The following is a 13,026-nucleotide window of genomic DNA, read 5'->3' as shown; positions in this document are numbered from 1 at the left end:
TAAATAGTGGTAAATAATGGTAACCTAAATAATAATAAAGTTAGCCTAAATATTATTTTAAAAACATTTGTTTTTATTTCCACCCAAAGATGTCCCGTTATTATAGTCTTTGATATAGCCTACTGCTCTGCGCTTTGAGAGGGATGAGGGACACAAGCAGGAAACACACCATTTCTCTTTAATAATATCTTCATGTTATCTCTTGACGTTACAAGCAACTGTCACTTGTTGTAAAAGGTCTGAAGAGCGAGTTTTATCCTCAGACATTCAGGCTATGTTTGATTTTGCGCTGTCAGAGAAAACGAAAGTAAAAATCACTGTGTGTGTGAAACGCGCTATACAGATAAACTTGACGCACTTATAAAGTCCAATAACGAGCACAAACTGTGTTAAATAGAAATTGACGTGCAAGCAAAAAGGTTTCTGTCCTACGGTGTTTTTCTACTTTACCACAGTAAATAATGCGAATAGCCGAATGCAAACGAAAAAGAAACGTTATAATCCCCTGCGTGAGTGAAGATTTAGGTAAAGAAACAGATTCCATGTTCAGTGGAATAACTAATGGAATATTGTTAAATTCTCTGCTAATCGGGTGACCAGATCGCGATTCGCAAAACAGAATACAGAGCTTAAATTTATGGACTCACAAACCTCTCTCATTCGGCATGAACCTAAATGTTGCGACGCGATGTCACATTTCATTGCTAACCTATTATTTCTTCTGTAAACAAAGCTTTGTGCTTCACTGGTGTCATATTCACGTAAATACTGCCACAGCTCTATCAGTGGGTACCGAATATACCCGGATTCTCGGTACTACCGGTACTACAGAAATGCGGGTATCGTCACATTTTCAAAATTTCAGTACCGACTTGGTACCAAAGTACCGGTACTTTTGACAACAATAATATGTACAGCATGAACCATTGTTTCCACAATGACTCATAAATAAATTGAGACACTAAACAGCTGATGAGTGAAAAAAACAAGCATTTAATACGCTTTAATAATTTCATCCAGTGGTGGAACGCTTCAGCCTCCAGACCAACCAGCTGTGTTAGGAGGTCTTTTATTATGGTGCTGCTGGTCATGATTTTACTGCCGCTAAACATTTCCTTTCTTTGACCTGAAAGCGTGGATGGCCATCTCCTTTCAGTGCTCTCTCTGGCGTCTCAAGGGAGCTTGTTAAGAGGCTCGTGTGTTGAAAGACAGGAGAACGTCTACCCAATGACATCCGCAGTAAAAGGGGAAAAAAAAATCCACATCCATTTTTACCCTATGGGTAGATTCTTTGAAGTGGCCTATTCCCAGACTTTATTTTATATATATATATATATATATTTATATATATATATATATTATATATATATATATATTATATATATATATATATATATATATATATATATATATATATATATATATATAATATAATATAATATAATATGGATCAGGCAATGTTTTTTGTAATGGATAATCAGAAGTTAAAGCTGTACAAAATGCATTTCATTCCAATCTGACATACACTCTTAAAAATAAAGCTTCTAACGCAGCGATGTCATAGAAGAACACATTTTTGGTTCCCCAAAGAACCTTTCAATGGACAGTTCTTAAAAGAACCATATAATAACATTTAATAATCTAAAGAACCTTTTGTGTGACGAAAACACAATGCGATGAATGTTAAAGGTTCTTTATCTTTTAAATAGTGTACAGCTATTTACATTTTAAAACGTCTGTTCATCCAATGTTATACTTTTTTATAATAATGATCAGTGCTTTTAACAATTATTTTGAGTTTATCCATGAAGATCTACTGTGATTTCAATTATACTCTAAAAAATAAAGGTTTCAAAACCTGGGTGGTTTTCAACAGCTATGATAGAACCATTTCCCTAAAGAACCTTTCAGTGAACAGTTCTTAAAGAACCATTTTTTCTTAGTGTGAAAGAGATTTCAATGATCTAAAGAACTTTTTCCTCTATAAAGAACCTTTTGTGGAATGGAAATGTTCTGTGGATGTTAAAGGTTCTTCATGAAATCATCGATGCCAATAAAGCTTTATTTTTAAGTATATATCAGCTAAACCTGTCCGTACATGAGACAAGCTGATAAGTTAAACCATTTATAACTGTTTTAGGTGCTTTTCAGTCATGAGAACTGCTTTATGCCATCTGAATTTTCTCCTGACGCTCACTCACTTCATCAGTGTCTTGTACCCTGTAAGTGTGCCTGCAGCCTCATGATATCAGGACACACCTCATTGGGTTCCTCACGTCCATCCACGGTTATTAAGAGTGAAACGCGCTGATGAGGAGGAATTTCACTTGTGACATTGAGCTGTACATAACAGGGTATAATGTTAGTCGTGGGGTGAGAGATGAAAGGTGAAAGGTCACTGAGGTGAGCATTAGGGTCAATGGGATTAAATTCTTAGCTATATATTGGAATGTTTTTGGTTTTGTTGGAAATAATAGACCTTAATGAGTTGTATTTCTCTGCACTGCATGGTTCATTTTACTATCCAATTTAACCAAAAAAAAGTAATTGAATTAGAATTGTGTGTATTGAATTAGGAAATGCAGTGAGTGTGTGGACTGGAGGGGTGTGTGTGTGTGTGTGTGTGTGTGTGTGTGTGTGTGCGCGTGCGTTAATTGAATTCCACATGCCACGTGTCTGATTAGTCTGTGGTATATCAGTGTCGTGGCAGCTGCTCCCTGGAGACACGGTTTCTCCAGCTCCTTACACACACACACACACACACACACACACACACACACACACACACATATACTCACATATGGCTTTCCCAGGAGAACATTGAGTTACACCCCCATAAATGCACATAGTAATTCCTTTCTCTGTCTCACACTTGTTCTCACTCTCAGTATCCTGTTATATTCCTGTTTCATTTCTGGAAAGTGTGTCATGTGTGAGTGTCATGTTTGTCCCATCCATCCATCCAGCCATCCAAATTTGTACTTGTGTATGTATTAGGGATGCACCGATATGAAAATTTTGGCAGATACCAATAATTCTTTATATTTGAAAGCCGATAACCGATATATTGGCAGATAAATCTAAATTAAAATTTTTGACAGACTTGCGCTGCACATGTTGTACTTAACTGTATTTTCCTTTTTGAAGTGACTACAATCATATTTCAAGCAATTCAAAACCATCTTGGTGAACAGTGCATCTGAAGTGTGTCAGATGAAGAAAATAATCCATTATTTATTATATATACGGCTTTAATATATTCACCAAATGTTCTTATTGTTCCGATAACATTAAAAATGAACATATATCGGTGGATACCTATATGGTGGCCGATATATCATCCATACCTAGTATGTATATGTGTTATATAGAGATATATATATATATATATATATATATATATATATATATATATATATATATATATATATATATATATATATATATATATATATATATATATATATATATATATATAATACACACACTATACATTTATATGACCCATCAGCATCCTTTTACTCTAGATATCATTATCGGCATCGACAATGTTTTGCAATTGACTGTGTGCAGACAAACACTACTGCAGTCCTCACACAAATACACATGCACACACAGACACACACACACTCACACATAATAATAATGGCTTGAGTAAGCGATTATGGGGGAAGGGAGGGTGACCACATTTTCACTGCAACATGGTGAAACACCATTATATTAATGAGGAAGACTCAGATTCCTGCGTAAATGTTGTTTTTAATGACTGCATCGTATTTGGAAAAACAATGGGTGTGTGTATGTAACTACATTCACTTCATTTTCTGAACGAAACGAGACCGATGGTGTGTTATCTTATAATTGCAGTCTTTTATGAGAGGCCCAAGGCAGTCGTGTAATACAATCACAGACACACAGCGGTTTACTAAAGCTTCCTAAAAGAGGAGCTGTGTTGGTCACATCTGCTTGAATGAGCTTTAATGGAGGACTCAATAATGGGGCGTGTTTCTCCGACTTCCTGTTGTGCTCACAGCCGACCCCTGTGACTCTTCGGTTATTGCCAGCTTGTTGGGGACAAGCATGGCCAATCTGCCTTAGAGGAACAGGATATTGTCATGGTAATATGAAGGCGGGGTTCAATTTGAGGAGACACCTTTGTCAGCAATCAAACATGAGGTTTTTAATGGAACTGAGTGAGTCTTTATGGGCATTATGAATGGGAAATCTTTTGCTCAGTTGGATTTGACAATTGCTTTGGACATTGTATATAAAGAGTACAATAGAACTATGTTTATAAATTATATTTTTTCAGTTGTTAGCGTGTTGCTAGGGTGTTTTGGCGGTCGTTAGATAGCTGCTTTCTGCTTTGATATCCATGATGAGTTATGTGCCGAATTTCAGGTGTGAGGTTAACTAATCAGCATATCTCACTGTGTTGAGGTCCACTCTGCAAACAAACATCCAATTGCCACTCTAATTATTCTCGTTAGCCCTTGAATCTCACTCTTTCCTAATTGTTAAACGAGAACACAAACAAACAACAGCACTCTCCAAGAAAAAAGGGGGGCAGGGTAAACAAATTTTCCTCGAAACCCAGAGCTGGAGGCATTTTAGCGTGGCAGACTGTGAGATCAGCCCGCTGTAGGATTATCTCATGTTTGGCAGATTCCCGCAGAGCTGTACGGACGTGACTGTGATTCTTGGGACGGCTCAAGTGTTTATAACAAATCCCGATTGTGCATCTCGCCACCCCCTTTAAATCTGTGGTCAGAGTGACTGGGCAGTTTGGTGCATTTGAATGCAGTGACGATGCAGTAGGAACATGCTAATGAAATTTGACTTGAATTTTAATGTTACTATATCACATTGGTTTAAACCAGCACTATTTGTGCTACAAACATGAGTTTGAGCAAAAAATGCCCCTGTTTTTGTCTCATATTTATATCATATGATATAGCAATATCACACGAGTAACGAATAGCACGAGTGCAAATGTGATTGATTTTATACAACAGTTCAATAAATAAGAAGTTAATATTGTGTTATATTTTAGACACAATATTGTCTGTTTTGCACAGTTTTGCCAACTAAAATATTACCTATAAAGCCAGAGCCGATGTTGCATCTCCAAGCAACACACAGCGGTCTTTCATTTCTAAATGAATCTGCTTTTTGAGCGAATCAATCAGGTGAACCAATGATTCAATGGCCCATTCATAAAGAGAGCCATTTACTACATTCCTGAATGAGTCAGTCATTTGAGTCATTTATTCATTCGAATCAAAAAACCTGTATGACTTACTTTCTTCTGCGGAACATAAAAGAAAATATTTTGAACAATGTTAGTAACCAAACTCTTTTGGTCTGTAAATGCAGCTTCTGGGAAAAAAAAAAAAAAAAAAAAAAGAAAAGAACAAAAAAAATCATGGCCATTGTAGCCTAAAAGTTTGTGTAAATTCTATGTTGAATCAAATAAAATATTTCTTTCTAAGGGGCCGTTCACATATCGCGTCTTTTGCGCGTGCAAATTCGTTATTTCAAATGTAGGTGCGCAGCAAGCGCACTCATAATAGCCTATGTCACGGCGAGATAAAAACATCTCAACTTTTCAGAATGCCACAAGTGCACCACAGGTCATGTGACAAGAACCAACCGATCAGCTTTGGCCTTTCCGTAACAACATCGAAAGCTCAGCCGAACAGCTGATCATAGCTGTACAGGGCGGGTTTTTATTTCTCATCTCCATAAATATATCTAGTAGTAAAGCTAATGCAAGGGCTTGAAATCAATTAATCCTTTGCTGATACTTCCTCATCATCATGGAGAGCGCAGTTCATGATTGCATAACAACGACAGACGCTACAGGAGCGCAAGCACTTGTGGAAGGAGGAGAAAGCAGCGGGTCCGCACTTTCCACGCGTTTTTTTAGACCCGATATGTGAACGGCCTCTAAAGCTACTTTTTGTAATGTCTATTAAATGCTTTTCACATTTAACACAATAATGACTTCATATGATCTTTTGGGGCTAATTTCTCAGCCAAATTTGATATGCAATTAAGTTGTGATTAATTAATAGGCACGTCATATAATTAATTAGTTTAAAAAATGTGTGTTTATATAATTAGTTAATTGACTGAATTAACTAAATTTATATTTTATTCCATTCTTATCAAGGAAATTATTTATAATGACTGAATAAACTTGAAAAATTAAATTGTGTGAAAAAAAAAAAAAAAAAAAAAAAAAAATATATATATATATATATATATATATATATATATATATATATATATATATATATATATATATATATATATATATATATATATATATGATCAGATACATTCATAATAATACAGGACCAACCGTTTTTTTAAATCAGTTCTCAGTGTCACATTGTAAAGCCTCTTCTTTCTGCTTCACTGCTTACTGACCAACACGCTGTCAGTTACACTGAGACATGGGGGCTGCTGGGTCTTCTGCCGTCAGGAGACAAACCACGCCACAGTCCACACAAACATCACAGCTCTGTATTGATCTGCTGACACATTTTTGATTTGACGTGGTGCCCAGTAGGGAGGCATTTTAATGAAGAGACTGTAAACATAAGAACTCCACGAGGGGTATGTGTGGTGTGTTCATACATCCACTGAGGAAGAGAGGGAGCGAGAGAGCGCGCTCAGGGAGGGAAGCATATGTGAGACCATTGTTAGCCTTTCTAGTCTCTCAAGAACCTGAGTCGTCATGGCAACAGAATATAGAGGGTGTGTGTGTGTGTGTCAATGCAGACAGTGGGAGGGAGGCTGTACTAGTCAAATGTAATGGCTCACTAACATAAGCTTTGGTATTAATATTGCCTGTTTTAGATGTTTTTCTTAGTTTTCTATGTGTTTGTTTTTTTGTAGGGCTCTTTCCCAGGCAACCTGCAGCTGGTGCTGGTACTGAGACCCACAACACTCTTCCAGCGAACAATCTCAGACATCTTATTTAAGTTTAACAAGGATGAGTTTAAAATGAAGGTGCCGGTAAGTACACACACAGCCTCAGACACACTGAATTTGTGTGACGTGGTTAATGAAGAGCGTAATGAAATGGATTATATGCTGACATGAGAGAAGTGCCCTTCATTATGAACTGTGTGTGTAGGTGATCATGCTCAGCTCTGTGACTGAGCTCCACAGTTACATCGACCGCACACAGCTCACACAGGAACTGGGCGGCACGCAGGAGTACTGCCACGAGAAATGGATTTCACACCGCACCGTGAGTACAGATCCATTTTCACTACAGGACTGATGGGTGGAATAAGGAAATGAAGAGTAGGGACAGGATTGGTTAGATGTATAAGCCATACAATGAATGAATGACGAAAACCAAATAATTTAATGAGAAAACAACATGAGCCTCCAAAAAACAGGAAATGCTACAGTGTACTGTGCAGTATATGCTGTGTATGGTATACTATGTGCTATAGTAGACAGTATGCTACAAAAAAAAAAACTGTAGTATGCTATTTGTCACATGACCTCCTATGTTGTATGGGTATGTCAGATGTCTTTTGATCATTTTGGAAATACACTACCATTCTAAAGTTTGGGGATGGTAAGATTTTTAATGTTTTTCAAAGAAGTCTCTTATGCTCGCCAAGACTGTATATATGTGTTATATTTTAAAATGTCATTTATTCCTGTGATATCAAAGCTGAATTTTCAGCATCATTACTCCAGTCTTCAGTCACATGATCCTTCAGAAATCATTTTAATATGCTGATTTGCTGCTCAAGAAACATTCTGATTATTATCAGTGCTGAAATCTTTGTGGAAGCCATGATTTACTGTCACTTTTAATCAGTTCAGTGCTTTTGTGCTGAATAAAAGTATTCATTTTCTTCTAACTACTGACCCCAAACTTTGAATGGTTGTGTAAATATGGTAATATATCATTGATTTACAAATTAAATTTTTAATGGATATTAAAAATCATTGTTGTTGTTGTCCCAGTGTATTTATCACTCATGAAATTGAAGGACAAGTTGCATTATGGGATATAGTTCTATGCAGTGTGCTATCAGTGAATTCTGTACATTTTGAAAATGTTGTGAAGGTGGAAATTTTCATGCTATCGTCATACTATGCATTAGGGGTGTAACGATACACAAAGTCACGGTTTGGTACGTACCTCAGTTTTGCGATCACGGTTCGGTACGATTTCGATACAATAGGAAAAATTGTCACACTTTAGTTTAGGGTCCAATTCTCACTACTAAGACTTTTGCCTCAGTGAACACCTAATTACTACTGATTAATAGTTAGCAAGGTAGTTGTTAAGTTTAGGCACTGGTTAGATTAAGGGATGTAAGAATATGTTCATGCAGAATAAGGCAGTAATATGTGCTTTATACTGTAAGTACTAATAAACAGCCTATATCCTAGTAATATGCATGCTAATAATTATCTAGTTAACAGTGAAAATTGAACCCTAAATTAAAGTGTTACTGAACAAAGGAACAAATCCACAATGCTAGGTTATGCTATGCTCATTTATTTTGAACAGATAGTAGTGCACGTAGTACAGTACAGCCTCTTTTAGTGTATTATAGTGTTAGTTCACCCAAAAAATGAAAATTCTGTCATTAATTACTCACCCTCATGTCGTTCCACACCCGTAAGACCTTCGTTCATCTTCGGTACACAAATGAAAGTATTTTTGATTAAATCTGAGAGGTATATGACTCATATATCCATAGACAGCAATATAATCAACACTTTCAAGGTCAGTAGAGGCATATATCTCTCAGATTTCATCAACAATATCTTAATTTGTTTTCTGAAGATGAATGAAGGTCTTACGGGTGTGGAATGACATGAGGGTGAGTAATTAATGACAGAATTTTCATTTTTGGGTGAACTAACCCTTCAAGCACTAAGCAGTATACAGAATGCACTCTTGCATAGGCTTATAAAAAACAAAAGGTATTTGAAAACTGAAAAGCAGCGTGGAGCGTGGATCGCCCGTGACTGTATTTGTTGTCTGATTGCATGCACCAAACCGTGACGTCCGTACCCCTGCTTTGCATATTTATTAGTAGAATGATAGAATGTTATAGTATGCCAAACATACCTTAAGTCATGGTTCTTCATCATTATAATGAGGTATTTAAAAAAACGAGTCCTCCAGGAGGATGTTGGTCTTCACCTCGGGCAAATGAATTGCCTTTCTTCTCATTCCATTTGTGGACTTGCTTTTAAGTAATCAGTAATTGATTTTCAGCACATTCCTATTGATCTGTGGCTGCTGTGTTTAAGTACTGTGCACTTGTTTGTAGTGCATGTGGATGTTTTTTCTTTGTTGCACACTCAGCCATTAGTGTGAATTGTGTTTGGGTATCTTTCTGTTATGTGACTGGTGTTGTATTGCACTGATGTAGCATGATCCAGCATTGGTTTGTGTTGTGCCTGTAGGCCATTGAAGGTTTTGCTCTGATGGTGAAGAAAACAGCACAGACTCTCCAATCTTTCGGGACGGAGCTGGCAGAGACAGAACTGCCCAATGATGTTGAGGCCACGTCCAACCTTCTAACCATCCACACAGAGAAAAAAGACAAGATGAAGGTCAGAAAACAAAGTAAAACTTCATGTCAGCGTACTAAACATCTGGGTTTATTTAAAATGACCAGCTTCTTAGCATATATGTAAATAAATTGACATTATTTTTATTATTTATTATGTAAAAAGAAAGAGAAAGCAAAATGAAAGGAGATTGATAGAATTTTGCCAGTCATTATACAAAAAAATAAATGACTTCAGAATGGACCAGAGTCAAATATTCCAGATTGGTGTACAATAAAGATTAGATCATATACTATGTTTCAGTACTGAGCATAGTCCTTGACCAGGGGTCCAGTAAGACCATAAATAATTTAACGTGTATTATTCGCATGGCCATAAGCTATAAACAAACCTTAAGTTTACATAAATAATTCATGTGCATCATTCAGCACATGTTTATTTCATATATGTGTGTGTGTGTGTGCAGGAGGACTTGAGGATCGCTCTCTGTCAGGGAGGACGTTTGCTGGAGAGCATCAATGAGCCGCTGGTGAAAGATCCAGATTACACCATGAACCAGGATGAACTGGAGAACCTGGCTACTGTTCAGAGGTGTGTGAGTTTGATACCATCTACCGTGCTGGAATGCAAAAAGGGGAGACCAGACGGTTACAATACAGCAGCAGGCTGTTGCGTGTCCTTGGTCAGTTTTTGTCCTTATTAAGCTGTTGGTCAGATGTGCTTTTGTATACACAACAAGACAAGCCACCTGGTGGAGATTATACAGCAAATCTACAACCACGCATGCAAAAAAAGCATTAACTTACAGGAACGTACTGAAGTCCAGCTATACTCACATGACCTTTTGGTGAAGCAGCATTCTGGGATCTGTGTGTGTGTGTGTGTGTGTGTGTGTGTGTGTGTGTGTGTGTGTGTGTGTGTGTGTGTGTGTGTGTGTGTGTGTTATCCACAGGCATCTGCTGTCAGCCTTTGTTATCTTGATGTGGCTATATTTGTTTGAGGTTTTTATTTATGGATGCAGTCAAACATACAGCATGAGATTTCAGCACTATGACAAGCAGCTTGGACATTCTTCAAAACATCTCTTTTTGTGTTCTACAGAAGAAAGTGGTGACAGAGTATTCTTCTCTCTCTTTCTATAGGTTGCTTGGTCAGTTAGATGAGACGGAAACGGCATTTGATGATTTTTGGGATAAACATCAGACCAAGCTAGAGCAATGTCTGCAACTGCGGCATTTTGAGCAGGACTTCAGGGAGGTGAGCTGCACAGACTGGTTTCTCTGTAATATCTCTTAAACATGTTTTCTGTAGGAATGCATAGTCCATTGTTTATTTACTATTATAGTAAATACTATTACAGCTTTTAAGTAATTTTGTGTTATTTTGTAATTTTTATTAATTTTTCTATTTAGCTTTAATTAATTTTTCAGTTTTAGCACTTCAACTTCAACTTTTTTCAAGGCAACATTTCAGATTTTTAAGTTTTTCATCTAATATTTAAACTTTATTTTATTTCCCACTTTATTTTGATTTAAAAAAAAGTGTTTGTTTTTAAATTTTAATAATTTAAAATTTGTAATTTATAATAGTTTTAGTTATAGTTAATAATGACAACACTGCATAAACTGCTAATTATTTTAATGTTATTGCTGGTAATGGATAAATTAATGAAATTAAAATTCTACACTATTCTATACTATAAATGATTATTATTACATATTATTTTGACTAGGAAAAATAAAACACTAATAGCCAAAATCAGTTGATTTAAATACCAAAAGTGAGTTTAAGCTTCTGAACATTATAATGTGCAGTATGACAATTTGATATCAATATTTGCTAAAGAAAAATTACATTTAACAATGTTATTAAAAATGAACATTCAGTGTTCGATGACGGCAAAAGTATCTTAATATAAAAACAAAGAGTAAATGAGCATGCACAATTAAATATCCAATATCAGCTGATGTCCTTGTGGGGACGTTTTTTGGTCCCCATGAGGAAAACAGCTCATAAATCATACTAGGTGATTGTTTTTTGAAAATGTAAAAAAGAAGAAAGTTTTCTGTGATGGGTTAGGTTTAGGGTTAGGAGATAGAATATACAGTTTGTGCTGTATAAAAAAAATATCATGTCTATGGGAGGTCATCATAAAACATGGAAACCCAACACGTGTGTGTGTGTGTGTGTGTGTGTGTGTGTGTGTGTGCGTGTGCGTGTGCGTGTGCGTGTGTGTGTGTGTGTGTGTGTTCTTGTGTATATATAGTTTATGAGGACACGTGTAGAATAAGAGAGCCTGTATGAGCATTAGTTGTAACGGCTGTGTTCCTCTTTGTTATAGGTTAGAGCTCATTTAGATCTGGTGTATGACAGACTATCAGGCTTCTCAGATGTAGGAATAAGCCCCGCCCATGCTGAACATATCCTGAAAGAACTGACCAATCATGAAGAGAGAGCTTGTGTAAGTATTAACCTGCTGTCAAATTATTTTATTTTCCCTTTTTTTTTCTTTTTTGATGACGTTATAATAATACTATTCAGATACAAAATGAAATGACAAAGTGCTGCAAAAAACCTTTTACAGACCCAATAAATTCTTCCCTCCATTTCTATCCAGTCCCAGCAAAATTCATTTGTCCTTATAATGTTCTAGTGTGTGTAGATTCGGCATATGTTCTTATAAAGCATGTAAATCTCACCTTCCTTAATGAAAGTGCCCTTTCAGAAATCACCCACATGTCCTCATCCTGCAGAGAGAAAAGGGGGGGGGGGGTGTTCTACTCAATGTGATAAATCATCCATCGCTACGCTGGAATTATTCTGCTAACACAGGGGGATTGTGGGAGTTCTGGGTGGCCAGAAAGTGGCAAACTTGAAGAAAAATTTTCCAAGTTGTTTTTGTTTTTTGTTTTTTTGTTTTTTTTTTACACCCAAAGATTAACTAATAAAATTCAGTCACCTTCAACAATAGCAGAATTTTAAAGTTTATAATAACATTTAAAATACTGTTTTGTTTTTCATTGCTGCCATGGTCACTTTATCAAAATAAAAATATTCACATGCTGTTCAAAAGTTTGGGTCAGTAAGATTTTTTTAATGTTTTAGAAAGATGTCTTTTATACTCAAAGGCCACATTTTGTTTAATCACAAATACAGTAAACAGTAATATTGTAAAATATGAATAGAAGTCGGCATCGATGGCCTCATGGGCAGCGCGCTGACATGTAGCGCCAATGCGCTTCGGGCAACCCGAGTTCGAGTCCCGGCTTGTGGTCCTTTCCCGATCCCGCCCCCTCTCTCCTACTTCGCTTCCTGTCTAATCACTGTCCTATCATAATAAAGACAAAACACCAAAAAATAAATCTTAAAAAAAAAAAAAAAAAAATGAATAGAATTTAAAATTGAAAATTTCTTTTTGAATATATTTTTACGTAATTTATTCTTGTGATGCAAAGC

At 36.3% G+C, this 13,026-nt stretch overlaps 1 protein-coding gene across 16 annotated transcripts in view; it reads left to right on the top strand.

Annotated features, from left to right (window-relative positions):
• mcf2la (mcf.2 cell line derived transforming sequence-like a) overlaps window positions 1–13,026 on the top strand; it is an 83,110-nt gene that overhangs the window by 53,323 nt on the left and 16,761 nt on the right. For all 16 annotated transcript variants that reach the window (XM_048196445.1, XM_048196448.1, XM_048196453.1 and 13 more), the window contains 6 exons: window positions 6,907–7,026; window positions 7,148–7,264; window positions 9,463–9,612; window positions 10,037–10,161; window positions 10,713–10,827; window positions 11,912–12,031. In XM_048196445.1, the coding sequence (XP_048052402.1) occupies window positions 6,907–7,026; window positions 7,148–7,264; window positions 9,463–9,612; window positions 10,037–10,161; window positions 10,713–10,827; window positions 11,912–12,031 (747 nt within the window). The remainder of the gene's footprint in view (window positions 1–6,906; window positions 7,027–7,147; window positions 7,265–9,462; window positions 9,613–10,036; window positions 10,162–10,712; window positions 10,828–11,911; window positions 12,032–13,026) is intronic.

Source organism: Megalobrama amblycephala, linkage group LG7 (genome assembly GCF_018812025.1).
Source record: "Megalobrama amblycephala isolate DHTTF-2021 linkage group LG7, ASM1881202v1, whole genome shotgun sequence".
Classification (NCBI taxonomy): Eukaryota; Metazoa; Chordata; class Actinopteri; order Cypriniformes; family Xenocyprididae; genus Megalobrama; species Megalobrama amblycephala.
The sequence above is the reverse complement of the archived record's forward strand: the minus strand, read 5'-3'. Positions and strand labels throughout refer to the sequence as shown.